Source organism: Phaseolus vulgaris, chromosome 7, assembly GCF_000499845.2.
Source record: "Phaseolus vulgaris cultivar G19833 chromosome 7, P. vulgaris v2.0, whole genome shotgun sequence".
Taxonomy (NCBI): domain Eukaryota; kingdom Viridiplantae; phylum Streptophyta; class Magnoliopsida; order Fabales; family Fabaceae; genus Phaseolus; species Phaseolus vulgaris.
Window position 1 is genome coordinate 12,395,600 of NC_023753.2, and position 18,604 is coordinate 12,414,203.

Genomic DNA, 18,604 nt, shown 5'->3' on the forward strand with positions numbered 1-18,604 from the left:
GCACTTTCACTTTAAATCAAAAAGGTGCACAGCATCTACTTTAATGGGGACAGACCCTAGACAAATACAATTATGCATAAGCGGAAATATTTTATAAGTAAAAAGAAAAAAGAGATATCTAAAGAAAGTTTAAACAATTCCTGAAAATGAGAGAAATCAAATAAAGTTAGGTAGTTGAAGGGAAAAAACAATTAAAATATTTTATGCATTTACTGTGTTTGTAGCTTTTGATCCCTTAGGAAACTGAACAAAGATTAGAACAAAATGGATATTATTTTAAAATGTTATGCAAAAGTGTAAAATTAGTTGTATTTTTGGTCTAAGTTTCAGTCTGCAAGATTCAAGAAAAGCATTAAAGATAATTTTGGTGACGTGGAGAGTATCACTCTTATTTGTCATCATAAAGTCAAAGTACACACTAGAGGTGCATGCATGAGTAGACGTAGGGTTATTAACAACATTAAATACGTTTTTCTATTGTGAAAATGATGTTTTAGTCTAAACTTTTTAGATTTTGTAAACTTTAGATTTTGTAATAATTTGTAGTAAGAAAATTTGGAATCAGTCTGTAATCGTGGCTTTTTATATGATAAACGAATTTTAAATATTGTAAATATTGTACTGGTACTGGGCGAGGCTAGGACCTGCCTGGTTGTCCGATGCTCAGTCGGTTTGCCCGAGAGATTTGAAGGCTTGGCCGAGAGACCGAGTGGCCGAGACCTTTGGAGACTTGGCTGAGAGACCGAGACCTTAGAAGACCTAACTGGGACGGTCGAAGACTACATGGATTTGGCCGATGGCCGACCCTCACCATGAGAAGGTGGCCGATGGCCGAACCCCATCACAATTAATTCTCAAACCAAGATCAGTGAAGCTAATCCATCATCAAGAATTAGGTAATGCAACCCTAAGCGATATCCACCTCGATAAACGGGCCCAACAGGTAGGCCCATTAGAATAATATAAATAGCACACATTCCAAGGAGTAAGGTACGTCATTTATTACTGTTCACCTACCTGAGAGCTGACCACCCGCTTTACTGACTTGAGCGTCGGAGTGCCTTCGCAGGTACCTCCACCATCCGGTGATTCGCCCGACGACCGAGCGCCGAGTACCAAAGGTTAAGGAAGGAGACGAGAAGAATCACAGTTCATCACCCAGTCACCTGCCCGACCGAAGGAAGGAGAAGAAGACTTCAATAGTTCTCTAGGTCCCATCTCCCTAGCAGGAACAATTGGCGCCCACCGTGGGGCCGAGGGAAACTAGCTGAAGGAAAAAAGTAGATGGTTTCAACAAGAAGCATGGAAAGAATGACTGAAGCCGACCAAACAATGTTGCTGCTGTCTCTCCAGAGGGAGATGGCGAAGGAAGGCCGAGGAGGCCGCTCAGAAAAATGAGCAAGAGCTGCAAGTTCTCCGCAGGGAGAACGAAGATATGAGAAAGAAGCTGGGGGAGGGAGGACCCTCTGTCATACCGACGAACGTGGTCGGCAAGTCCTACACCTCTCCCCCCAACCCGGATGTGGCCGAGGGGACGAGAGGCTGACCCCCTCCCTGCGAGACTGAGATGGGCGACGAGTCGTGCCTAATCAGGTCCACCCGGACGACCTTGACGGCCGACCCGAACCGCCGACATCCCTTTACAAACAACATCATCGAAGTCCCACTTCCTGAGAAGTGGAAGGGTTTCAACCGAGACCGATACGACGGGTCGACCGACCCGGACGAGCATATGGACGCCTACACCACCCATATGAGTCTCTACACCTCGGACGACGCCGTCTTGTGTCGAGTGTTCCCCACATCCTTGAAGGGTGCAGCCCTTAGTTGGTTCACCAAGCTCTCACCCAACTCCATCGACAGCTTTGCCACGCTCGTCGCAAAGTTCGAAACACAGTTCGCGACCAGCCGGCCGCACCATCTGACCTCCATCGCTCTGGTAGGCATCCGCCAGGAGAAGGGAGAGTCGCTGAGAACCTTCGTGGATAGGTTCAGTAAAGTGGCGATGAGCATCCGAAATCTGAGTCCGGATGTCGCCATGCACCACATGCTGACGGCCCTACATCCGGGGCCCTTTGCCGATAATCTATGCATGCAGCCGGCCGACAGCCTGGACGAGCTGAGAAAGAGAGCTGCTAAGTACATGCAGCTGGAGGAGCTAAGAGAGTTCCGCAACCAGGCCCGTGCCGAGACCGGCGGAGAAAGGAAGGAAGAAAAGGACCGCCAAGAGCGGCCGATACAAAGAACTGACCGGCGACGGGAGAATCGAGACCGACCAATTCGATTCTCGAGATACACGCCGTTGACGACTGAGAGAGGGAGGATCTTGGACGAGGCCCTCAACGCCGAGTTGATCCCTCCCCCAAGGAAGGTGGCCAGCCCAAATAATGCCGACCGGAGGAAGCAGTGTCGGTACCACCAAAACACCGGACACTCGACCGACGAGTGTCAGGCTCTTAAGGATAAGATCGAGGAACTCATCCAAGCCGGGCATCTCCGACGTTTCGTCAGGAATGGCCGAGACCCACCCGGCTGGGAGGATCCACCCAGGCAGACGAGGTCACCTCAACGCGGCCGAAATGACCGAAATACCAGAGGCGACCGACAACCCGCAAGGGCCGACCCCCCTCGGAGAGACGATCTGCCCAGGGAGGCCGATCAGAGAGGTAACCGAGAGGTTATCAATACTATAGCCGGCGGCTTCGCCGGAGGAGGAAGCACGAACAACGCTCGGAAGAGGCACCTCCGGGCGGTACATCAGGTGAACGCGGTGGCATTCTGACCGAGGATGCCACCCATCACTTTCACGGACGAGGACTTCAAGGGCGTAGACTACCGCCAGCAGGACGACCCGATGGTGATAGCGGTCGACATAGACCGATTCACCATACGGAAGACCCTCGTGGACCAAGGAAGTTCGGTGGATATCCTTTACTGGAAAACTTTCAAGGCTATGAGGATGGCCGAGACCGAGATGATGCCATACGACGACCACGTGGTAGGATTCTCGGGCGAGAGGGTGGGTACCAAGGGTTATATCGACCTATACACCACCTTCGGAGAGGGGAAGAGCACCAGGACCATCAAAATCCGATACCTGGTCATTGACGCCAACATTTCCTACAACATCCTCCTCGGCCGACCATCCATCAACCGGCTGATGGCCATAGTATCAACCCCTCACCTCGCAATGAAGTTTCCCTCAAGAACAGGGGACATTCTCACAGTCCACGTAGACCAAAAAGAAGCACGAGAGTGCTACGCTGAGAGCCTCCGGGTGGAACCTTTAAGGGCCGACTCCTCTCCCCTCAGAGTAAGGAAGTCCTCCCGAAAAGACCGCTCCCCCAGGAAGGACCGCCCGAGGGAAATCAAGCCAACCGTGGCGTTGGTGGACCTCGACCCCCGGGCGACCGAAGACAGACTGGAGGCGAGAGAAGAGCTAAGGAGAGTCCCCCTCCTCGACGAAGAACACAGCACGGCTGTAGGAACAGCCTTGGCAGCGGCCGAGGCCGAGATCATGCATGCCGCACTAAAAAAGAATATCGACATGTTCGCTTGGACACCGGCCGACATGCCGGGTGTGAGCCCCGATGTCATCACCCATCGGTTGTCAATATTCAAGGAAGCCCGCCCGATCTCCCAAAAGAAGAGGGACTTGGGCAACGAAAAGCGACTCGCGGCAAAGGAGAAGAAGAGGATGAAGAGGAAGACTGTCCGATAGGAGAAATCGAACGGCCAGTGGGACACATTGGACGGGCGGAGGGAGAAGATGTTCGACCAGATGAAGAGGATGTAGGCCGAGACCGGCTCGACATGACTAACCTTTTTGGGAAATGAAGTATGGGCGAAAGATCACTCGGCTATCAGAGCTAAGGGCGAGAGGTCACTCGGCTATCAGTTCGCTCCAATAAAAGTTACAAGAGTGTGACGCTGTGGTGGACCCCTATATATAGGGCCCATGGGCCTCGGAACTCGAAACGTCGTATCAATCTCAACCGTTAGATCTAAGAGATCTAACGGTCCACAAATTCCCCCGCCCAAAAAACCCCTCATCAATGCACATCACATCGCGCCGTCTGAGGTCACATCACGCCGCCTAGTCAAGTCACACCTCGAGAAACGAAACGGCCGCACGATCAAAAAGGGCCGACAGACATCCATCATCACAAACTCATCAGACACATCTAACATATCTGCCCTCGAGCTTGGGGGGCAAGTGTACCGGTACTGGGCGAGGCTAGGACCTGCCTGGCTGCCCGATGCCCAGTCGGTTTGCCCGAGAGACCGAATGGCCGAGAGATTTGAAGGCTTGGCCGAGAGACCGAGTGGCCGAGACCTTTGGAGACTTGGCCGAGAGACCGAGACCTTAGAAGACCTAACTGGGACGGTCGAAGTCTACATGGATTTGGCCGATGGCCGACCCTCACCATGAGAAGGTGGCCGATGGCCGAACCCCATCACAATTAATTCTCAAACCAAGATTAGTGAAGCTAATCCATCATCAAGAATTAGGTAATGCAACCCTAAGCGATATCCACCTCGATAAACAGGCCCAACAAGGTAGGCCCATTAGAATAATATAAATAGCACACATTCCAAGGAGTAAGGTACGTCATTTATTACTGTTCACCTACCTGAGAGCTGACCACCCGCTTTACTGACTTGAGCGTCGGAGTGCCTTCGCAGGTACCCCCACCATCCGGTGATTCGCCCGACAACCGAGCGCCGAGTACCGAAGGTTAAGGAAGGAGACGAGAAGAATCACAGTTCATCACCCAATCACCTGCCCGACCGAAGGAAGGAGAAGAAGACTTCAATAGTTCTCTAGGTCCATCTCCCTAGCAGGAACAAATATAAATTATATAATATTTACGTTAGTGGTAAGTTAATATAAAATATTTTAATATATTTGTTTATCATCTCAAAAGAAATGTGGTTGAAGATTTATTATAATAATTTTTTTTACTATTATAAGTACCTTACTATAACTATTTAGAAGGTCAAAAATTTGAATTACGAAAGAAAATTAATTTTACATACAAATATATGAATAGAAAATATATTTAATTTGTTATTATTATTAAAATCCTAAATATGTTGACAAAAGTTCTTCATAGTATAACTATTAAAAATAATAAAAGAAATAAATTTTTATTAAAACATAGACTGATAGAGAAATTTTTAAAGATTATGAATTGATACATATGTGTATCCCATTTTTTTTATCATTAACATTTTGAAAGTTATAATATTATTACTATAGTCCTTCAAAATTTAGAATTGGTAATTACTTTTTAAAAAATGATAGAATATTAGTTTAAAAAAAATCCAATAAATTATAGAAATAATTAATTATTTATTAAATAATTAAAAAAATAATAAAATATTTAAAATAAAACAATAAAATAAAAAAATAAATATTAATATAAGAATAAAATTGATAGAAAAAAACAGTTAAAGAGAAAAATTCCTTTATATAAGGATACATTATTGTTTTACTTTTGACAACTACATCTTTAAAAACAGTTTACAAGATACTTATTACCATTATTATTATTATTATTATTATTATTATTATTATTTTGAAAAAGTTTAATTGGAAAGAATTTGGAATATGATATGGTTTTGCGTAGCCGACGGAGGAGGAAAATTCAAACTTCATTGGATCCTGACTTTGGCCGGTGGCTAACTTCTATGCATTAATGGTGGAGAAAATATGCTCAAATTTCTCTTCACCTTTTAACTTCAAACTAAATAAGAATGAAATAAATTTATTTTTTTATATTCTAGAACATTATACTGTTTAAAATTATTTTTAATTATCAAGTAAATGTTGCATAGAACTAATTATATAATATTTATTTTTAGATATTTATGAAAATAATAGGGCACGCATCTCACATATATATTCTTGTCCGTTTCTATATCATGACCTTGTAAGCGTTGACATATATAACACATGAAAAATGAGATTATTACACTCTCAATTATTTTTTATATGAGATATAATAATTCACTGTTATTAATTTCTCTACATTAAATATTTTAAATTTAGACTTACTCAATAAAATTTCGTTATATATATATATATATATATATATATATATATATATATATATATATATATATAGATGCAGTCTCAAATTTCACTTTTCAAAACCTTATTTTAACGACCAAGATATTCTGGATGAATGTGAGTTTCTAAATTCTAAATCTAAATCTAAAATAAAATATATCCAATTACAAATAAAGTTAATTAAATTAACCTAATTTAAAAATATTTTGTATCTGAATATTCAAAATAAAAAATAAAGACGATATTTTTATTTTTAGATATACGAATATATTATATATATACTCTTTAATTTCTCTAAAAGGCCAATGATAGTATTATATATACTCTTTAATATACCATTACTAGAATTTTCTAAATGTGAAATTTTATAAATTTTTTTACGTTTTTAATGCGACTCTTCTTAAACTATTAAAAATTTAATTAATATGTGACATTTAATTACATCATTACCATATGTACCTTTTTGTTTAAAAAAAAAGACATTTTAGAAATAAAATTTATAAAGTTTAATACAATTAACTAATTTCTTTAATATACGTGGAATTGATTTTTATTGCAAATGTAAAAGAATATAATATCTATTAGTACTGTTATCGTAGTATTAATAATAATAATAATACACTATAGTTACTCAACGTTTAGAGTAAGAGTAAAGAGAGAATAAATGTAAAAAAAAGGCACATATTAAATTAAATAATATAATATATACATATATAATATTTTTATAATTTGTACTTGGGACCAGACCATCCTATAATTCCTAGTATCGGATGTCAATCGACTAATGTGAATACATCAAGGTAAAAAGGGAATACGCTATAAATCAAGTAATACCATTTTTATAATTGTACACAATAATTACGACTCATCAATGATGGAGTCCATTACAACAGTATAAATAAGCACGTCACACAAAATAAATGTACGTTATTATTACAACATTAACAAAACTCAAATATTGAATACTCATTTGAGCGTCAGAGAACCTTTTACAGTTGCACTCCTAAGCAAGAGTCGAAGCACAAACACGAGAAGAAGGAGAGGAAGGAAAGCACGACCAAAGGAGAGGAATCAATTGTCCAGTCGATAGCAAGTGTTGTTTTAGCCCCTTACAAGTACAATTAGCAGTCACCCGTGGGGTTGAGAGAGTAGCATAAGTCACAAAATACAATAACATCAACAAGAAACATGACTAACAAGCGGATGATTGGAGCCGAGCAAATGCCCTTGCTCCTTTCCTTACAAAGGGAGATAGGTGAGATAAGGCAAAAGAATGAGGATAAGATATGCGTCCTCTGGAGGGAGAACAAAAAGATGAAGCAACAGTTGACTGCATATAGCTTAATTGGGATGCAATCGAGTGAGACTGAAGGTACCCAACAAAAGGAGAACCTAGAGGACCCGTCAACCATGACTAGCCCTGGGAACAAAAGTCAGAACAGTGAGTCGCAGCTCAATCAATTTGTCCACACATTTGACATTACGGGTGGACCCAAAAGACACCATTTTAATGATGAGATCAAGGGGGCACAACTACCCCTTGTCTGGGAGGGATTAAATGTGGATCGGTACGACGAAATCACAAATCTGGATGAACATATGGACATCTACACTACTCATATGAGCTTGTTTACATCTGACGATTCGATCTTATGTCGAGTGTTTCCTACATCACTGAAGGGAGAAACTCTTAGCTGATTCACAAGACTTTTTTCCATATTCCATTGATTGCTTTAAAACCTTAACGTCCAAGTTGGGGATGCAGTTTGCAACTAGTCGGATATATTACTTAACCTCCATCACACTCGTGAATGTATGTCAAGAAAAAGGAGAACCGCTTAGGTGTTCATGACGAGGTTTAGCAAAATATCACTGAAAACCCGAAATTTGAGTCCAAATGTGACGATGCACCATATGATAACGACACTATGACCAAGACCTTTCCCTAATAGTCTGTAAAAGAAGTTGGTGTCCGATATGGATGAATTGCGACGACAAACAACGAAGTTTATGCAACTTGAAGAACTTTGGAACTATTGGAATCAAGTATGAATCGAGTGATTAACATAATTTTATTCATATTTAATAACTTTAATCATAAATCATTGAAATGTAATTTATTATTTTAATTAATATTATTTTAATTGAGTTTAATTTGACCTTAATTATTATTTATGTTTAATTATCTATTTTTAACCTAATTTACTTCTTTTAAATAAAAAAATAAAAAATTAAATAATTAAATATACAAATATACAAATATCTTATAAAAATATAAATTGAAAGCAAATGTACTATACCGTATTATCTCAAAATCCTGCAATTAAAATACTATACAGATGTAGATATGCTGTCTCAAATTTCACTTTTCAAAATCTTATTTTTCCGACCAAGATATTCGGGATAAATGTGAGTTTCTAAATTCTAAATATAAATTTAAAATAAAATAATCCAATTATAAATAAAGTAAATTAAGTTTAACTTTATTTCAAAAGTATTTTGTGTACTGTCTAGGCCGAAAGGTCAATCGAAAGGTTGTACCGAAAGTCTCGACCAAAAGGTTAAATATAAAAAATAAATAAGTAAAATTAAATTAGTTATTGTAACGAAGTCCATAAGATGGATCCAAATATACATGTTGTGTTTTCAAAATTTTAGGTGCAAAAAGAAAGGATCCAGGTAACTTTTAAGCTCAATAAGAGAGCCTTATAAATAGAGGTTCAACCCAAGAGGTAAGGAAGATTGAATTTATCTTATAAACATAAAACTATATCTGACTTTGGCATCGCGCCTTGCAGGTACACACACTCACCCGTGAGGAGAAGAAGCCGAGAGCCCAACCCGAGGAGAAGCCGAGAGAGTTCAGCCTGAGGAGAAGCCAAGAGAGTCCAGCAAGAGGAGCATCCCAAAATCCGAACCTGGAGAGGAGTCGAAAGCTCAAAACCGGAAGATCAGTGGAAGAAGTTAATCTTGTCAACTTATTTGAGTGTTCTCTGTCCTTGTTATAAGAAGATTTTGTATTTGAATATTCAAAATAAAAAATACAGAGGATATTTTTATTTTTAGATATACAAATATATTATTATACTCTTTAATTTCTCAAAAAGGCCAACAATGGTTATTAATATCTATATCAATGTCATTACTATATTTTCTAAATATAACGAAATTTTAATTACTTTTATGTTTTTAATGCTACTCTTCTCTTAAACTATTAAAAATTTAATTAATATATGCATTTAATTACATAATTTCCATATGTACCTTTTTTTTAACCAAAAAAGACATTTTAGAAATAAGATTAAAAAAGTTTAATACAGTTAACTAATTTATTTAATATACGTGGAATTGAATTTTAGTTACTTGTAAATGTAAAAAAGAAGAAGTATTTACTAGTATTCTTATAATAATAATAATAATAATAATAATTATTATTATTATTATTATTAGCGGGAACACATGTGCTCCTGCATTTTATAATTTTTATTTTTACTATTATTAAGATATGTTATTGGACTTGAAGAAATTTGAGGAAGGAGAGATAAAATAAAAGAGAAAAAATTATAAAACTGCTCTACATTAAAAATTGTTTTAAATAGTAGAATCAATCTCTCCACCCTCCTGTCACTTAAGTGAGAACAAATAAAATAAAATTTTAAAATTAAAAAACTGCTTTATTAATTTCTAAAATTATAAAATGTCCAAATAACCAAAATAAATTAATAAAACAAAATATTAAGTAAGGATAAAATAGGAAAACAATTTAGAGTGTAGGGAATCCTTTTTATATATATAAGTATAAATTATTATTATTATTATTATTATTATTATTATTATCATAGTTAATAAACGTTTAGAATAAGAGTAAGAGAAAATAAATAGTAAAAAAATTAAAATAAATAATATCATATATACATATATAATATTTTTATAATGAGAAAATATTTTATATTAAGTAATTATATACAAAAAAAAAATTAGATAAAAAAATAATTTTAAATAACTATTTATTATTTTAAGAAAATAAGATTTTTTAGATGCTTAACTAGAGAAAAATATTATAAACATTTTCTAGTCATAGTGTTACTAGAGAAGAACGTAATTAGAACTAATGAAAGAATGATGAATAGAGATCAACTTCGAATAATTTACCATCTATCAAGGATAAACTTAAATGCACAAATTTTATCACCTAATCTTAGTTATCAAAATCAAGCCTACCTTTAAAGTTTATCCTTTTTCTAGAAAGATAAAGTTTGAATCAAGATCAAAAGGGACATTTGTATTTATTTATTGCCAAATTCAAGTCAAATTCAAATAATGCTATAAACTATTTGTTAAAAGTCAAAAATAAATAAATAAAATATTTAAATTTATTAATTAGTTTATTAAGTAGTCATAAATTATCAACTCTTTTTTTGCTGAATATAAAAAGACCTTTTTATTTTTATTCATTACAAAAAGAAATTTGTTTTCAAACTATTTTTTTTAATTTGTACCTAGATAAAATGTAACACATACGAAAAAAATAAAGGGAAAATTAATGTTACATTAATGTCATCCTGAGATAATGAATAAGACTCTAACCACTAACTAAGAAAATGTTATTCTATCCACACATTTTTGTTCAACTCTACATAATATCTTCTTTCTCTTTTTTTACAATTCTACATAATATCTTCTTTCTCCTTTTTTACAATTCTACATAATATCTTCTCTTTTTTTATAATTCTTCGTAATACCTTATCTTTTATTAGAATTCAACAAAATATCTAACTCAATTAGTCTCTGTTATTGGTTTCAAAATCTTACAAGTGAATACATGACGCGTTTTTTTCTTTTCCAAAATCCAATCCAAATTTCATTAAAATAGATTAGATTTTAATAAATTAATGATTTTTTATGTGATCCATTATAATTTGAAATAAAATTTATAGATGCTCTAGTCTATTCAGGTTTGTTTTGATGACTAGATGCAGCCTGTGCATAAAATATTATAATACCATTAAGTTTTTCTTTTGTAGTGATAACTGTATTTTAACCCGCACGAGATTTATTTTAAAATATAATATATTTATTATATAAATTTAGTTGAATAAAAATAAAAAAAATTAATATTATACGTAATTTTTTAAATTTTTAATAAAATTAAGTACACAATTCGGACGTGACCATAATAATTAAAACACACTATAAAAAATAATTGATATAAAAATATTTTAAAATAAATTTATTATTTTTCAATTCAAATATTGGAACATACATCAAGATAGTGAATATATATGAAATTTTGGTAATGTAACATCCTTATTTTATTATATCTTGATCCTGCCTATTGACCAAAACGCAAGAGCCTTGCCTCGTCAAATCTGGATCGACTTCGCACCGTGCTAGCTTCCGTCCTTCACCTTGATTCACCTCAAGAACCTGCAAAAGACAGAACGGCGCCGCTGCGGCCGATCGCGCTCTGACGTCCAAGTCAGCGACTGAACCACCAAAATACTAAGAGAAAACTAAGAACTTCAGGAACCGTGCAATGTTCTCTCTCAGCGTACTCAAGTTCTCGCAAGCGTAAAAGAAGTATTCTAAAACGCGCGTACCTCAGAAGTTCGTTAGGATTCCTTATATACCTGTGCATTTTCTCTCTCCTGACAGTTACACATCTGGACACGTGGCTCGCATCCAGCTGTACACGTGTCACCATCTGGAGCATCCTTGACTTGAGCGTCACCTCTTACTCTTCAGGCTTTTCGACTAAGTTACTTATGCAGGAAGCAACTCAGCGCATAACTGCCTTGGAGCGCGATCCCTTCTGCGTGGCGAGTACAGGTGTCTTCATACACACCTACCCTGTGGTCTCGCCGGCCGCCATTATATTCTACTTTACTTACTTCACTGTGCATGCTCGGGTAAGCTGTTCCCCGACCTCAACCTCTGGCCAGCTAGGGAATGACCATCTGACGACTTCATCCTTTGCTTCGAAAGCCTAGAACAAGCTTTCCTGATCCTTCGGCGATGTCATCCTCTCGGCAATCTCCGATCGCCTTGTCGCCTGGGTTCGCACCCGGCGACTACAACACAAACTTGGTGACCGCCGGTTTAGGTATGCCAGAGATCGGGGCACGCCAACTTAATGACTGGCGATCACACGAACCTCCCGACGTCCTTCCCTTCTAGCAGCCAGGTGTCCCGTTCAACACGCCTATACTATTGCTTGCGGCCACGTCATCAATTCCGACTACCTGGGCGGTACACAAGCCCCCCAGTCTTAAGCGAAGACTTGTCCAGCGAAAAGACTAAGAGGTCACGTCACTGCCGATCTACGTGGCGCTGGCACGGAATTCCAAACGTTCGTACCCTCTGCTTTTCTGACGCTCCACCAAACCCCTTTTTCCAATCGCTCGACACGTGGCTTCATCAACGGTCATCTTCAGCTGTCGTTTGCGCTTCCAGAAACGTTTGAAAAACCCTTAAACCCCTTCATTTCTACTGTTTCATCATCTCTCTGCATTCTCAAAACGCTTTGAGTTTTCTCTGCAAACCCACAAAGCTTCTCAGCTCCCTCAATCTCCAACTCCCTTCAACGCTCATCTGATCATCGAATGGTACCTCTTTTACTTATTCTGTTGATACTTGCTGCATTTTAACCGATTCGCATCATCCATTATCTGTCTGGTGCATACGCTGTGGGTTGTTTCCTCTTCTTCTTCCTTCTCGTAACTTAGGGCTTCGTCTTCCATTACATTCATCACAACGAACTCCCGTTCGTTCGTTCTCCATTCTTCGTCCACAATCGAGTCGATCTCTGTAACCTTTGTTCATCTTTTTTCCTTTTTCCTTTGCAGTTCCCGCGATGGCTCGTACGAAAACCACCGCGAATCCTCCTCTTCATCACGAAACCCTCCACCCCAAGCGCATAACTTACCACGAGCATTTGCTGCTCCTTCTTCCCAGGCTGAGAGGCCTGCAACCTCTCACCCCAATCTCGCTCAGGCAACTCCACCAGTCGTCGGAGGAGCCTCCGTTGCCACACAAGACTACAAGAAACTTTATCCGTGGGCCACCTCAGCTCTGTTGAAAGAAACCTCTTCCATAAACACAACGTTGGGCGTGCACCGACTAAGGAAAGGGGACCAATCTGATCTTTCATTCCATAAGGAGCATGACAGCAAAATGGCCGTGCTGCCCTGCCACCCGGATGAACCAATCTGTGCTGACGATAAAGCGAGCAACGGCGAGTTGTTCTGCTTTCTCTACACGACGTTCTTCAAGAAGGTGAAGCTCCGACTTCCCTTCACTCGCTTCGAGAGGGAATTACTAACTGAGCTCGACATCGCCCCTGCCCAGCTTCACCCCAACAGCTGGGCGTTCGTAAGGGCGTTCCAGATCATGTGCGCACACCTGGGACTGCCAGCTTCGGTTGACGTTTTCCTCTGCCTCTTTGAAGCTAAGAATCCAGGAGACCGCCTCTGGATCAGCCTGAACGGGATCGCTGGGAGGTCAATCCTCTCCATCTTCCAGCAATCTTACAAAGATTGGAAAGGAAAATTTGTGAAGGTGTGCGCCAACGACCAAGATCCTTCCCTGCTCGACGGCTTCCCCTTGTACTGGGTACACAAGGGGAACAAAGACGCCAAAGAGAGCTTTAGGAGGCCCAGAAGTCCCGACAACATGGGCGAGCTAGACAAAGATCTATGCCTTTTCTGGAAGAGAGTAGCAGCCGCCAACATCACCTTTCCCACCTCCGCCATAATCTCCTTCGAGTTCCTCGAGGACCAACTCGAAGCTCACATAGGTTAGCACTTACCTCGACATTTAGGTTTTCGTTTTGTGTTGGAACTGATTGCGCATCTCTGTTATCTATCATCGGGCGTCCTGCTTGTTGCGCACTGGACTTGGTTTTTAATTCATGCGCCATTTGTTTGTATTATTCGCACACATACTCGTATATTTTGCTTTTGCTTTTGTGCTTACTTGTATATTTTTACCCTGTGCAGACCTCATGTTGGGCAAAGGCAAATTAGCTGAACTGAGGGCGCTCGCCCGAACTCATAAGTTGGCGACGGGTTCCCAAACCGTGCCCAACTCGGTGGTGGAGATTGTCGCTGCCCAGGGCAGATCGCCTCCTCAAGGCCCAGCCCCTCCAGAGACACTGCCTGCCCCTCAACGAAAAAAGCTCATCTTAAGGAAACCAAAGAGGAAAACTCCTCAAGTGGTTCAAGAAGATGAGGATGAGGATGATGAGGCGACTGAGGACGGCCTTGTCACCAAAAGGAAAAGGGTAGCACCTTCTTCACCACCAGGTCTCCCAACACCAACACCGCCCTCTCCCCCAGCCCCAACACCGCCGGTCCAAGCAACACCTTTGGCAGTCGCGCTTCCTGCGGTTGAAGGCAACGAGCCCAACTTCATGGAGAACCCTCCTAGTGCCTCCACGCCGTTCGTATCTGCTGGAGAGGGTCCTCCTTCGACCGCCTCAATTGCTGAAGCCGCACCAGGTGGGGATGAAGGCGCTCACAACTCACCGATACTCATAACCGAGTCCCCCACTTCACCACCACGCCAGGAAGCCCCCTTGCTCAAACAATTCAAGAGGGTGGTGGTGAGAGTCAGCACCAGACTCCTTCAGCACCTCCACCAACAGCAGCTGCAAGCCTTCCCCCTTGGTCAAAGAAGTCTGGGGGCCTTTCACAGCTAAGCTAAAGATGATGGCAGAGGACCTTCCATCAATCATAACAAACGCTGTGAAGAGCTCCAACAAAAAGCTTCAGGACGAGATCTCCACACTCCAGGAGGAGAATCGCCCGATAAGGATCGAGGCGGAAAAGCTGTCTTGCAACCTGATGATGGTAGAGATCGATCACTCAAGGGTGGAGGACGCCATGAGTGCCGAGTTGAAGGTTGCGCGCAAGGAGGCCTCCGATTTGCGCCAGAAACTGCACCTCCTAGCTCAAGAGAAAATCGAGCTGGAGAGCAAGCTGGTTCCCTACAGGCTTAAGGTGGCCAACTTGGTGGCATCGATGAAAGCGGATGCAGCCAAGGTAGAGAACCTTGAAAAGAGGTCGGCTGATCGGGAGGTTCTCCTTGGAAAGGTCGAGAAGGAGAGGGACGACGCCGTGGACGAGCTCACCAAGGCTCGAGAGGAAAACGAGAAAATTGATGCAGAGCTGGCCCAGGCGCGGGACGAAGGCAAGAAGGTTGCTGACGACCTTGCTCAAGCTCGTGGGGAAACTGAAGAACTGAAGAAACGAGCTGACGAGCTGAAGTAGCAAACCGAGGGGCTCAAACAACAAAACGAAGAGCTCGAACTAAGCTCTGCCCAAGTCCTTGCCGCCGGATTCGACGCCGCCCTGGAGTAAGTCGCCTGCCAGTACCCCGAGCTTGACCTCTCCATGGTGTCGATATGTAATGAAGTGGTGGATGGGAAGATCGTGCCTTCTGAAGATTAGTCGTCTCCCTCCATCACTTACTCCCTGAGAATTAATGCTTGTTCCTTTTTGCACAAACTTTATCTGTAATAACTCTTCTTTCTTCTTATGCATTTGAACTGATACCACCTTTATTATAACTTCTCCCGCTTCTGCACATGGTCTCTCTATTTACTTTGCTTTTCCTTGTAGAAACCGCTTAAACAAATTAACTTAACGATTCTGCGGGCTCAATCGTTTACTTACTGCTTCAAACTCGAGCCAACTATCAACTCTTAAACGATGGCATTTTAATAACTTGTGAACTTAAGGCAACGAACTTCATCATGAAACTACTTACTAAACAACAAGTTTCAATCCAACTGATAGTTTAAGATATAGTTCACCTGATCTGCTCCATCGAAAAGGGGCCTTACTCTTGCCATCGCCTGGACTTCTTCTGATCGCCATAGGGTCCCGGCGATGTAAGCTTCCTTTTGCCTTCATAACTTGCTATTGTTCCCTCATCTGTGGGTAGAGGCGCCTTTCGGATCCTTCTCTACCTCCCTGAGTTTCAGAACAATAAGCCGGATAGCTAGGCGTTCTCTTTGAACCTACCTTAGCCATCCTTTAAACTTCTTCCACCCTCCACACCATACCTGAACTCGTTCGAGACGTGAAGGATTTTATCTTGCCTGAACTCGCTCGACGGCGAGAAGGTCTTTATTTGGTGCCTTTACTTTGCCCAGGGATTACATCTCCTCTTCCCTGGATGCACTGAGGACTTTTAACTTGTTCTCGCCTGCACTCGCACAAAGTCGAGGAGGACTTTAATCCCTTTCTCGCCTCAGGACGCGCGAGGGCGTTGAGGTCTTTTAAACATTGTTGGTGCCTCCGATCGCCGAAAGACGATGAGGACTTTTAACTTTAACTGATGCTGATGCCGCCAATCGCCAAAAAGCGATGGGGACTTTAAAACTTTTATAAAGCATGCAGCATAACTTCAAACTTGCCTTAAATCACATACGAGTGACAAGGTCTTTTTCTAAAACCTTCGAAACAACAATCATGCAATCTTAGAAACTTTAAACTTTGAAAACTCTTCTTTATTGGGTGGCCTCATTAAAAACCCTCTATAGGGAAAAAAGAGTGCCCCCTTCAAACTGTTTTAACAGAAAACTTGCAAATCTCTTCGTGTTTGTTTTTACTTACAAAGCTTCAACTGTAATATAACTTGAGGTGTGTGGCGTTCCAAGTGCGAGGAATCGCCCCTCCTTCCAATGTTTCTAAGCGGTAGGTGTCGTTCTCGAGTGTCTCGGTTATTCTGAACGGTCCCGTCCACTTAGGCGACAACTTGTTTTCCATCTCGTACTGATGAGCCTTCCTCATCACCAGGTCGCCTTCTTTAAACTGCCTCGGCATCACCTTCGAGTTATACCTTCGTTCAATCCTCCTTTTCACTGCCTCGGCTTTTACTCTCGCCTCCTCCCTGACCTCATCCAGCAAATCCAGATTCAACCTTCTTTCCTCATTCGAGTCTTCCGCTACAAAGTTCTGTAATCTCGGCAAGCTCTCCTGGATTTCCACTGGAATCATTGCGTCGCATCCATAGACCAGGCTAAACGGGGTCTCATGGGTTCCTGACTGCTCGGTGGTGTGGTACGCCCAAACTATGCGGGGTACCTCCTCAGCCCACGATCCCTTGGCTTTCTCCAGCCTCCTCTTCAAGCCTCTTAGCAACACCCGATTGGCGGACTCTACTTGGCCATTTGTTTGAGGGTGCTCGACGGATGCAAATACTTGTTGAATTCTCACCTCTTTGCACAGCTTCTTCAACAGGTGACTCGCAAACTGAGTCCCGTTGTCTGACACCAGGCGCTTAGGCACACCAAACCGGCACACGATGTTCTTCCACACAAAGCTCTCGATCTTGTGTGCGGTGATCTGGGCTACTGGTTCTGCTTCGATCCACTTGGTGAAATATTCAATTGCCACCACCAAGTACTTCATCTGCCTGATCGCCAATGGGAAAGGTCCCAGGATGTCGATTCCCCACGTATAAAACGGCCAAGGGCTGTAAATCGATTTTAACTCTTCTGGAGGCGCTTTGTGCCAATCGGCGTGCTGCTGACATTGCTTGCAACACTGCGCATACTTCTTGCAGTCCTCCCTCATTGTTGGCCAGTAGTAACCTGCACGGAGGGTTCTTGCGGCCAGAGCTCGACCCCCGACGTGACTTCCGCATATCCCTTCATGGAGCTCAGCCATAATTCTTGTACATTTCTCTTCGTGCACACATTCCAGGAGTGGGTGTGTCAACCCAAACCTATACAACTCGCCATCAATCATTGTGAACTTGCTGGAATTCTTCTTTATCTTCTTAGCCTCCGTCAGATCCAGCGGGAGAAGGCCATCTGCCAGGCATCGCTGGTATTGTGTTATCCATGTGTCTGGCTCATGCGTAGCGCAGACCTGCGTCATGTTCACCTTCTCCCCCCGACATGCTCTTATTCTCGGCGATCTCAAGGTTCCTGAGTCAAAGACCTGTGACTCCTCACCGCTTTCTCCGTCGACTTGTTTATTTGAAGGACCATGTGGTCTGCCACAAACGCTCTAGGCGTCTTCAGAGTTTCTTGGATCACCGTCCTCAGCCTACCCCACTTGCCCGAACTGGTGAGCTTAGCTAGCAAGTCTGCTCGGGCATTCTGCTCTCTGGGCACATGCACCACTTCAAAGGAGACAAAGGAAACCTTCAATTCCTGCACGTACGCTAAGTAAGCCGCCATTTGTGGATCCTTGGCCTGGAACTCGCCTGTTACTTGTCCCGTGAGCAACAGCGAGTCACTCTTAGCCATCAGCACTCTAGCTCCCATCTCCTTGGCCAGCAAGATTCTGGCGATCAGCGCCTCATATTCTGCTTGATTGTTGCTGGCTTTGAAGGCAAACTTCAGGGACTGTTCAATCAACACACCGTTGGGCCCTTCCAGGATGACTCCAGCACCGCTACCCTGCTGGTTTGACGATCCGTCCACCGAGAGCACCCAACAAAAACCATCCCCTTCAACTCGTGCTGCCTCTGACGAGAGCTCGACCACGAAATCGGCGAAAACTTGCCCCTTGA

General features: G+C 41.8%; 3 protein-coding genes across 3 annotated transcripts; all 3 read left to right on the forward strand.

Moving 5' to 3' along the window:
• Positions 1-1,732: 1,732 nt before the first annotated feature.
• LOC137829052 (uncharacterized) lies at positions 1,733-2,782 on the forward strand. The gene has a single exon (XM_068635847.1). It carries the CDS (start codon positions 1,733-1,735, stop codon positions 2,780-2,782), a length of 1,050 nt encoding a protein of 349 aa, XP_068491948.1.
• A 6-nt stretch (positions 2,783-2,788) lies between these two features.
• LOC137829053 (uncharacterized) lies at positions 2,789-3,721 on the forward strand. Its single transcript, XM_068635848.1, has one exon. It carries the CDS (start codon positions 2,789-2,791, stop codon positions 3,719-3,721), a length of 933 nt encoding a protein of 310 aa, XP_068491949.1.
• Positions 3,722-14,784: 11,063 nt separating this feature from the next.
• On the forward strand, positions 14,785-15,345 carry LOC137829054 (filament-like plant protein 1). Its single transcript, XM_068635849.1, has one exon. It carries the CDS (start codon positions 14,785-14,787, stop codon positions 15,343-15,345), a length of 561 nt encoding a protein of 186 aa, XP_068491950.1.
• The last annotated feature ends 3,259 nt before the right edge of the window (positions 15,346-18,604 follow it).

Coding starts and splice junctions, on each gene's coding strand:
- LOC137829054 (XM_068635849.1), top strand. CDS start 14,785: ATGGCAGAGGACCTTCCATCAATCATAACAAACGCTGTGAAGAGCTCC.
- LOC137829052 (XM_068635847.1), top strand. CDS start 1,733: ATGGACGCCTACACCACCCATATGAGTCTCTACACCTCGGACGACGCC.
- LOC137829053 (XM_068635848.1), top strand. CDS start 2,789: ATGCCACCCATCACTTTCACGGACGAGGACTTCAAGGGCGTAGACTAC.